The sequence below is a fragment of the Mycteria americana genome, chromosome 9, assembly GCF_035582795.1.
Source record: "Mycteria americana isolate JAX WOST 10 ecotype Jacksonville Zoo and Gardens chromosome 9, USCA_MyAme_1.0, whole genome shotgun sequence".
NCBI classification, from domain to species: domain Eukaryota; kingdom Metazoa; phylum Chordata; class Aves; order Ciconiiformes; family Ciconiidae; genus Mycteria; species Mycteria americana.
In genome coordinates, this window is record NC_134373.1 from 25,128,434 (window position 1) to 25,139,606 (window position 11,173).

Consider the following 11,173-nt stretch of genomic DNA (forward strand, 5'->3'; position numbering starts at 1 on the left):
CACAGCAATAAGAAAAACAAAAAGCTTTGTACAGTTGTTCAAAACACTCTAGTGCAAATGAATGGTACTAACTTTGTTTACTTTCTAGCAGGACAAGTATGTCCAAGAAATACCTGACTTCTCTCTTCCACCTCAAAGCCATCTGATTCACTCTGGATTATCTCTCAATTATCAATCAATGTTCAGAGCAGAAGTGATCTTTGAAGGTCCATGGAAACACCGTATTTTAAGGACATAAAATTATTCTGTTTGAAAAGCCTTCCTGCTGATTCAATAAACCAAAAGACTACAAAAGTAGTTAAGATATCCAGTGCAAGCAGCAACTTGCATAAAGTGCAATTCAGTTTTCTGCTTTTTTTTTAATCCAACACATACTCATCAATTTATTTAAGAGACAATTCCATATTTAAACAAACACAGAGCAGCTTTGCAGGCCAAAGCTGCCAGAGGAGTTCAGCAAGCTTCTTTTGAATGTTATGTTCTATTGTCTGCCACAATTTTCTAGCAAGCTTTAAGTTAAAGCTGAGAAATTCAGAAAGCAGCACAGAGAGTTAACTGTAAATCTGAAAAACAGCTTTGATATGCGTCAAGTTCAGAGAGGACTAAAGTGAAATCTTGAGTGATTAGACTACGCAGATGTTAAAAAAATGAAGAGTCATGAAGCAGGCTGGCAGCTCAGAGGAACAAGAGAAATAACTGTTTAAGAAAGTGAAACTAAAAATAACTGAGGGCTGCTTGAAGATTCACTAAGAGAGAGCGTGAATAGAATTTTAGCTATAAAAAGGAAAAAAATTATGCACCAAAAGTTAACAGCTTATTTGGCAAAACACCTAGACACTGTAAATCAGCTTAGAATATTTCACCAAATGCTTCAATATTAAACCACTCCTTTCCTAGTTATACTGGACACAAACACATTACACACAATCAAAAGAAGCAGTGAGTTTAGCAATTTCAATCATCCCAAAAGCAAACTCTCACACACATCATGAAGCCTAAGACAAACAGAACTGATTCCTCCAGAAGAACAAGAGTCTGGATTCTTGATTTAGAACAGAGCCCCAGAGGCAGGTAGGGAAAGCAGAGAAAGGCCAGCTGCTGCAGCCAGCCAAGACTACGAAGGAAATTACACCAGAGCCCCTTCCTTAAGGAAATAATTCTTCCTACAAGCCTCAGACAAAGAAGTTCCTAATATTTTTTTTTCCTGTATCCACAGTAGTCAGCATAATGTAATAAGATCAGCTTGGTTTTATTTTTTAAGACTGCTGGCCATACCAGCTGGCCAAGGAAAAAAGCACTAGGACTTGCTCTAGTGGTAGGAGAAGCCATACAATGTGTGTAGGTCTCCCACTGGACAGGACAGCTGCCAGGGAGGCCTTTTTGCTGTGAGTGGAGTTATGGAACTGAGGACAACAGCGAACAAGAGAAGACACAATAAAACACACATATAGGTGGCTACAACTACCTGCAATGATAAATTCAACTCAGATTACTTCCTGAAATTTACATATACTTCAGTATCTTATAATGCCCATCACAATGTGATCCAAGGACTGAAATATATCGTTTATGAAGGAGCAAGTGGGTATGCTCAGCCATTTAGAACAATGTTCATGTTCTGAAGATCCGTATTATTGGAAATTGATTTTTTAAGTTTACTCTGTGTTTCCAATGCTTTTCAATCCAAACTTTAAAATTATCAGACACCAAATGAAAACTTTATAAACATTCTGTAAACTCAGTGCCAACACAAGAGTTCATACTGACAAAAAACCCCAGTCAGGCTGTAACAATGATTTGCATACACTTACATAGCATCTCTAGAGTCAGAGATTACTACTATGAACTCTGTTTTTTTAAGCTGTTTTTAAATATAATAAAAGGAATATTCCAGAATTGATTAATATTAAAGAGAAGATATTGACAAGCTATGTACTAACCTGTCCCAGCCCAGGCATACCTCCTCCAAGTCGCAGAAGTCTATCCATATTTCTAGAAAAACAGAAACAAAGGAAAAATGTTCCCAAGCTCTGAAGTGTTTACTAAATTGCTATCTATATAATTCACCTTCAGTCACTCAGTATGTCAAAAATATTGGTGGTAATTACAACACAACATCAGACTTCCTGTTAATTAACACCACATATTAATTCAAGAAGCTGTCTTCCATGCTAATTAACAGACCCTGTTTTATTGCTTTGGTTTTGGGTTATCCCCATTTCTGAAGATGAGCACTCTTGTCAAACTTTTCAAAACTTTCCTTTCATTCAATTAATTGGGGGATTTTTGTTGCTTAAGAACAGCACCTACATCCAGGAAGTACCTAAAACTTACTAGATATACCATCAAGTTTACTCAAATTTGTTCAGCAAGCATCAATAAAAATGTGAAAGTAAGGATTTTAGCATCCTCATTAGTAAGTTCTGCGCTAATTAACTTACAGCTTGTCAGTTCTCAAAACTACATGTGAAAGACACTGAGCAGATTATGGATCTCTGAATTAGCATCAAAAGCTTTTTTTTAATGAACTCATTATACTAAAAGAAATACTGTAAAGTAAACATTTAATGTGTATATAGTTAGAACACTAGTGACAGTACAGTCATTTAATACATTTCCAATGTTGCATGTGCCATTGCTTTTGCACAAGATTATTCCCATCAACGCAACTAACTTGTTACTTTAAAAAAAAAAAAAAAGAAACTTTCCTATCTTGCAACTTTCAAAGGAGTGATCTCGAGGAATAAGAATTGTTAAGGCACCCAACTAAAAAAAGTTACACTCATTTATTTCTCTGCAGTTTATTCACTTTCTATTGTTGAAAAGCAATCTACTATTTAATTGTGGATATCTAAGTAAGGGTTCTGTCCCAGCTGTAACAGAATTTTACCTTGCTTACTTGGCTCTTTCAACTTCTTAGCTTTATACAACAAAACTCAGTGATAAAATAAACAAAAACTACTGAATATTGCTTTTTAAACAGCTGCTTTCAGCAAATCAAGCCATTTCCAAGGCTTACCAAAATTAGTAAATTTTACTGGCTTATTTTATTTGTGAAATAGAAGATACAAAGTAAAACATCAGAAACTATGATCTTAATTGCATAAGGTTTTAATACAACACAACAAAGCCTGTTCAGGTGATAAGAGCAATTCAGAACAGCAAGTAATGATACCTCCAAAATACATTCATCTGCCAAATGGATGTTACATTACACATAAGAGAATTATATACATAATTTCAACAGACCACATTAACAATACTAATTCAAGAACCTTTTAAAATTAATTAGGCAAAAGAACTTTAAACTTCTAATGAAAAATAAATTTGCTTTTCCTGTTAAAAATAAAAAAGTCTTTATGTTGAAGGTGAATGCCATCTCATTATTCCTTCTGAAATTTGCTAATATTTTTACTGGATATTAGATACTAGTAGATACTAACAGGCTTTATTTCAGTTTAAGTATTCTAAGCTTCTTGTTAACACACAAAGAGGCAGCATTTGAACATACCACTAGACAAGATTATCTAACTCCTACTTTAATCATGTATGGAATTTCATCCATTTCAAACAACAATATCTAAGACTCATGGATCAGTAACACTTGCTCTATTTGCCAGTTTCACTTTACTAATTTAATGCACTAGCAAGCTATTAGTTTCATTTGATTCACTCCCTTGACTTTGTAGAACATGCAAACCCAACAACTGCAGCCTCAACTAACAATAAGTACCTTCTTAAAGCTACCTTGGCACTACATGAATTAAAAAGGAGTTTATTAAAAGGTCAACGGTTATGCTTTTCTTTTCAGACAGTCATTGAAACCAAGCTTCTTTATTACAGGCAAAGGCTGCACACAAAGTGTATATACTTTTCTATCCTGAACTATAAGAAATTCCAAATCAAGTTGTAGGATTTCCATGGAAAGGTTAAGTTGCTGTTTAAAGCTATTATGTAAACACATGGTAAATGGCTTCAATAAAACAGTCATGAGTACAAATTAACACCAACTGCATTTCATTTTACCCTTCAGTGGTAGATACATCTCCATTGAAACCCACAATGATTCCTCTTTCATGACACTAACAAGGGCTGAAAAGTAGCTAAGAAGTGGATTTAAACTAAAATTATTATTTTAATCAATCATGGTTATACATTTATTTTAAGGAACTCAGTCTCTACAACTGGTAACCATAAAACTGGTCCTTCCTACAACTACAGCAACTTCCATAAGTTGATGAGGTGTATTACCTACATACATTTAAAAAATAATTGTGCTGGTTTTGGCTGGAATAGAGTTAATTTTCTTTATAGTAGCTGGTATGGGGCTATGTTTTGGATTAGTGCTGAAAACAGCATTGATAATACAGGGATGTTTTAGTTGTTGCGAAGTAGTGCTTATACTAAATCAAGGACTTCTCAGCTTCCCATTCTCTGCCAGGTGCACAAGAAGCTGGGAGGGGACACAGCTGGGACAGCTGACCCCAACTGACCTATGCCATAACATATGACATCATGCTCAGCATATAAAGCTGGGGGAAGAAGAAGGAAGGGGGGGACGTTCAGAGTGATGGCGTTCGTCTTCCCAAGTAACCATTACGCGTGATGGAGCCCTGCTTTCCTGGAGATGGCTGAACACCTGCCTGCCCATGGGAAGGAGTGAAGGAATTCCTTGTTTTGCTTTGCTTGCATGTGTGGCTTTTGCTTTACCCATTAAACTGTCTTTATCTCAAGCCACAAGTTTTCTCACTTTTACCCTTCTGATTCTCTCCTCTATCCCACCAGGGGGGAGTGAGCAAGTGGCTGTGCGAGGCTTAGTTGGTGGCTGAGGTGAAACCACAACAACAATATTGAATTAAAAAAAAAAATCTTATACCTATTTACATTTTACTTTAGCAACTGTAAAGCAATAGTTATCTCTAGTTCATTAATATTTTATTTACATAATTTATTCCAGTTTCTAACCCAACAGAATAGTACATCATTTATAGAAGCATATTTTGCTATATTAAAGTTGGATTAGACTAATTAGTTACACAAACTAATTATTTATCAGCATAACTTTCCAGGTTTTGGAACAACAAAATCTCATTGTCTTACAGAACTGGAGGGATGTAACATTTCCCACCTATCACAGACTAGCCACTGAACTGAAGATGTTCACATTCTTAAGACAGTAGCACAGAGAGAAAATCTCCACAAAAGTTCTAGACGCACTGCAAATCTCACTAGCTCTATGGCTTGACTCTGGTTAGAGTTTTGGCAACTAATACTTTACTTTCTTATTTGCAACTGAAGATGTTTTAGTAGGTTATATTATATTTAGACCTAAACATATTTGTTTACTCTGTATAAACATCTGAAGAATTTAGGTTAGTGATCCAAATTAAAACCAATTTTAATTTTTGTTAATCCATTGTGCCCAAACATTATTTCAGTCATAAATTCTGCTTATGAAAAAAATCTTTTGTAAACCTTAAAACAGCTTGAGCAAAATTTTTAGACGTTAATTACGATAACTTTAGCATTTACAAATAAAGCAAATATGCATTTCTAACCTGGTGCTCAGCAAGAGGTGATCGCAGAACAAACTCAGCAGCAGCTCCCACTTTTTGACTATAAAGATGATGCCAGTAAGTCTCTTTCCTATAGAATGAAATAGAAAGGAGGGGGAAGGGCAGAAAACCCCTAAATTTAAAAACAGTAGCACATGTAAAAAGAAATGTTACATTGATGACATACAAAAGGACAAAGCACCACTGAAGAATAACCCAAAGAATTTTTTTTTTTTTTTGCTTGTACTATATAATCCTTGGAAGTCATACATGCCATGTCTTGCCCAAGTATCCATAACACTGAAAGAGTTTCCAAGTTTCTCAATTACATGGACGAGTATTTTAATAACCTGTTTAAGCAATTTAAAGCTAATCAATAATTTAAAATGCTGTTAGAAACTGAAACTATGGTCCTTTATTACTATTTTAGAAGATTTTGCCATAGCCAAGATGACCTAAGCACAAAGGTAAAGAGCAGTCTGCAGGTACGGACAATTTTCTTGTTTATTTCTGCAAGAGCAGGTGGTGTGACTAGGAAAGTCACAGAGGCCTTTAGGTTTGCCTGAATTCAGGTTAAGAAAGGCTGCTTCACATTCAGTTTAGGAGTTAAAGTCATGTTCTCCTCCTCCCAGAGAACGCTGCCCACTAGTTGCATCTACTCAATCATTTGTAGTGCAGTGTTTTAAAACAGATCTGTGGCCATGATTTGATGAGACTTTTTTTTCAATGTCAATGTTAACATAAGGAGCAGGGGGGAAGCTGCTGCTGCTGACCAACTTGATTCTGCCTTCTCATTACTGTCAAGACAGCCATTTGTGCAGCCTTGCAGTAAACTGATAGGCTAACAAAAATGTTGGTTTTAACCCTGTTCACTTCTGAGAGGATTCACACTGCATCCCAGAAATAGTTGTCTTGGCATAACGGAAAGAGGTCTGGGAAGAGCTGATTGCTTCTAACACTAATCCAGACTCTGAAAGACATTTATGTCAAATCATTCTTTAAGCTAAAGCTGCCCAAAGAATGGGTTTTGGGGTTGGTTTTTCTGTTGTTGTTTGTTTTTCTTCTTGTGGTTTTTTTGTTTGGTTCGTTTTTTAGTAACTGAGGTAATTTAACAGAGACCATTCTGAACCTTATCTCAAAGAAGTACAAGACCAAAGGAAGATGTGTTAATCTTCCCAGAAAGTTAAAGGAGAAAGAATAAGTCAGAGTTTCTCAGTGCTGACAGGCTGGGGTGGAATTCCACTAACATGTCAAAAGAAAAGTTGCTACATTTCTACCAGCTTTGCACAAGGAAATGATGCAGGAGAGATCAGATGAGACAGGACCACAACAGCCAGCAGTTATATTAGCACAGGCTGCAACAGAACAGCAACCAGTTCACAAGTGGGCTTCAGAGTTACAACCTAATTTACTTTTAGCCAGCTGGCCAGCCAGGAGTCTTGCATTCCTTTCCCCATTTCCTGCAAGGATACTGAAGAAACAGATCTCTGTGAGCTCAATCAGTTCCCTGGAGGAGGCACACAACATGGTAACCTACAGTTGAGAATTTTTTCCCCTCTCTGCTGCAAAGTGCAAAAGGCTAGCTTTGATTACATGCTTACCTGTTGTTATTTCCCTATATATACACATATATATACTTACAGATATATATTAAAACCACAGAAAAGTAAATGAACAGTTCACAGTAAATCTCACCTCCTTCCCTTCCAAAGTCAGCAAAAGGTATTTTGATATTTCCTTCTGTCTGCAAGAAAGAATTAACAGTCTCTGTTTAAAGTGAAGCTTTAAGGAAGTGAGTACACATATCAAATCATTTCATATGAGAAAATTGCAGAAGGCCAGTTATAATCATAAAAAACTTGCATTTTGGTGCACTGAAGGATTTGGATGACATGCACTCATCATTGAGATCAGTTTGGTCACTGATGGCTGAAAAAAAAAATTAAGTAGCTTCTCTGCTTATGTATATCCATGATTGAAACACCTCAGCTAAAAAACATTGGTCATAGGACGGTATTTAAAGACCCCAAACCTCCATTATTGCAATTTTCTTTTAACTGTCCTGGCCTCAAAAGGGAAAAGTCTGTGGTTATTAATAATGCAGTGGAAGGATACACAGAGCATCTCAAAACTGATCTGAACCCAGAAACTTTTTAAAAACCCATGCCTAATATTTGTTCATAATACTACTGTAAGGTAACTGTAATAATTGGCAAGAGCTGTCCATTTGGAGAGCTCTGGTTCACCATTCAGTTTTTGGTTACTACTTTCAAGTCACTTAAATGCTGACTTTTAATAATAAAAATGTTTTTCCTTAGGTAACATAGGGATGAAATTATATAAATCCATTATGCACAAATGTATATATACATATAGGTATGAACCAATAGCTACTGTGCTTATACTTGGCATGTTTCAACAAGTATTTTGAAATTGACTTGAAACACAGTCTTAAATTCCTCTACCTCTTTGCATGAGACACATGAGTTTCATACTACAGTGCACTATTTTTATCTAGCATTAACACTCCATGATACAATGCCTCAAGGAAAGAGGGTTCTCCTGGGCTGACAATTTTTGAGTTAGTAAAAAAAAAAAAGAAATTAAAATTAGCTTCAAATGCACAGAAGAGAAAACATTGGCTACTAAACTGCCCTATTAGTGGAGAGAGTATCAGGCTAGACTCAGGTGAGAGCAATTTACTCCACACTTCGCAATTTGTACATTGAGTGACTTCAAGCAAATAATTTCATCTTTAGTAACTCAGTTTCTCCACCTGAGACTACATACTAAGCTTTGTATAAGCACTTCCAGATCTCCTGTTGAGAAGTTCCACATAGCAGATGGATTAACAATTTTATTAACAGCAACTAAAAAAGTGGTCTAAGGTTTTTGCTGCAACTATAACAATTTCAACTTCACTAGGGACGATAAACAGCTAAAAAGGTAAATTAATTGAGGAATTGCATCTTGCAGAGGATCATCATTTCACTGAGAAAAGAACAAAAACTCACTGCAGATAAAGTCACCAAACACTGAATGAAAGAAACTTGAACCAGAACAGAGACTTCATATGTGATGGGGTGGGGGGTGTGTGTATCTTCCTACATATTTTGTATGAAAAGAGAAAAAAAAATTACCATCGATTCTCAGTAATCTGTTCATTAAAGCTAAAGATTAACCACATCATGAATGAATGCAGTCTCAGTAGCGCAAGTCCAGAGCTACATGACTGTTTTGCTTCCATAACACGTTCAGCTCTGTAAACCTGATGTTTCTGGACCATATAGACCTGAATGTCAATAGAGCTGAACTGGACTAGAAGGTAGGCAGGTTAGCTTCCCAGACTCTACTTTCTGATTTCCAGAAGCACAGCGAACCTAATTCTGTTACATTCATTGTTGAGCTGGACTTACGGAAGTAACCCAGACCCAAGCAGACTACTCTAAAGCTACTTAAGTACATCCACACCAAACTTACAGGTAAGGGAAGATTCATTAACAAATCACACCATCACAGAAATCCACAAAATTAAATTTTATGCTATATATAAAGTAATAAGCTTCTCTGAAATCTGTAGAAGGGGGGGGTAGACACAGAACTGTTGTGGAACTGTCCCCCACCACCAACTCCAGCAAGTACTCATCACACCGGTTGTCTATTATTCAAGGTATCCTAACTACCTGTCCTTCCCCATCATCCTAGATGTTAGGAGACAACTGTAGCTACTATTAGTATACACTCTATAATGCCTGTAAAAATTGAATCACTTCCAAGAAAGTTTACAAACTAATTTATATTTTGGTATTATTTAATGTTAATTTTGAAGTATGCTCTAACTTCTCATTTTCTTAACCACTGTTATCAAATGAATATCCCTGATGTGGCATGCTATAACAGCTGATGAAACACAAATTTCCCATTAAGCTAGGGGCAAAACCTAGTTGCTCAAAGTCACACTAAGTGATTCAGAAGCAATTAATTTGCAAGCCAATTTCTGGATTTCTTCACACACACAGATCTCTTCCTTGTTTCCATAACACAAGCTCACAAACTTGTCTCAGCAGAATCTTCTTCCGAGTGTGCTCCCTATATGCAAGGCATACAGTACACCTTGGACAGGGGGTGAAAGCTTTAAGATTAATACAAACCTGTAAGACTTTTCAGCTTGCCTAGTACCTTTCAGCTATATACAGCTTTCAAATACATTTCTGTAGAACTTTTTTTAAAAAGTCAGTCTCAATCCTTGTTGAGATTTCCACAGTTTTCTACTGTGTACCGGAAACGAGTACAACTTTAAGAGATGCCATCAGCACACATTCAGATTTGTCAACTGTTTACAAGTATCCAACTATATCACATAAATTTGTTCTGAAAACGATACTTAAGTCCACTGCATACTAGAAACAGGACTGTTGATTTCGATTATTGCTCCTTTTCTACTTAGTTCTGCTTCCTCTCTCCTGACACGGATTAAAGATTTCTTCTCCTTCATGTACCCCAGCCAGTGCTTTGCCTTGCTTCCCTGTCCCTCTTCAAGTACACTGCTGCGGATCGTCGCAATGCTTCACTCCAGAAGCAGCAGCGTTTCAGGCCGTGAAGTCCCTCTGACGGGAAACAGCCCGCTGCTGCCCGCAGAACACACTCGCCCTCGGAGGCACCGCCTGCGACACTCGGCGCCCCGAGACACCCGCCAGCGGCTGCAACCCAGGCGCTGCCGAAGCGAAACACGACGGCTGCTCTCGGCCGGGAAGGAGGCAGGGCCGCCCCGGGCCCGTGGGGCGCCGCGGCCCAGGCGGCCCGCTCCAGCGGCGGGGCCCCCCCTGCGCCGCTCCCCAGGCCTGGCCGCCTCCTGCCGCCTCGCTCCGCCCGCGCACAGCCACGCCGCCCCGGCGCCGCCGCTACCCGAGAGCGCCCAAACTTTCTTCGGGTGCAACCAGCACAAACGCGGGCAGGCACCGCCGAGCCCACGGGGCCCACCGCGCTCTCTGCCCGGGCCGGTGCCCCACGGGGAGAAAACCGCCCCCCGGGACCACCAGACCTGCCCCGTCGCCCCTGCCAGGGAGGGACAGCGCCGCTCCCGTCCCCACACCCGCCTTCCTGTCCGGCGCTCGGGCCCACTCCCCGCGGGCCCCGCTCCCGCCGCCGCCACGCAGAGGCCGCCCCACGCCGCAGCGAGGCCCCCGCGGGCCGCGCCGGGCCCCCGAAGAGCCCTGCGACGAGGGCGCCCGTCCCGCCGGGCCCTCACCTCCACGCGGACCGCTCCCCGGCCGCGCTGCCTCGGCCCGGGCCGCCGTGAATCAGCCGGATTTCATTCAAACCGAGTCCGCCCAGGCCTCCGCAAGGACTTCCCGGTTCAAAGGGCACGCGGCGGGGGCTTCCGGTCCCGCAGCCCAGGAAGGGGGGGGGGGGCTGGGAGCCATGGCAACGCGGCCCGCCTGGCAACGGCGCGTGCTGCCGGCGGGCCCGCGCTCGGCGCTCGCGCCCGGGAGCAGCTGCGGCCGTTAAACCGTCCTCAGGCCCGGTCGCGGGCGGCCGCTGCAGTCGTCGGCCTTCCTCTGGGAGGCGGAGCAAGAAAGGAGGCTTCTCCCGGGTGTCACGGGGGCGCGTAGGCCGCA

At 40.2% G+C, this 11,173-nt stretch overlaps 1 protein-coding gene across 1 annotated transcript in view; it reads right to left on the reverse strand.

Annotated features, from left to right (window-relative positions):
- Nucleotides 1-10,789, reverse strand: part of PSMD14 (proteasome 26S subunit, non-ATPase 14) — a 49,378-nt gene extending 38,589 nt beyond the window's left edge. The window contains exons 1-4 of the mRNA XM_075511888.1: nucleotides 10,597-10,789; nucleotides 7,251-7,299; nucleotides 5,559-5,646; nucleotides 1,941-1,992 (exon numbers count right to left, since the gene is read on the reverse strand). Of these exons, the coding sequence (XP_075368003.1) occupies nucleotides 1,941-1,988 (48 nt within the window). The 5' untranslated portion in view covers nucleotides 1,989-1,992; nucleotides 5,559-5,646; nucleotides 7,251-7,299; nucleotides 10,597-10,789. The remainder of the gene's footprint in view (nucleotides 1-1,940; nucleotides 1,993-5,558; nucleotides 5,647-7,250; nucleotides 7,300-10,596) is intronic.
- Nucleotides 10,790-11,173: the final 384 nt, after the last annotated feature.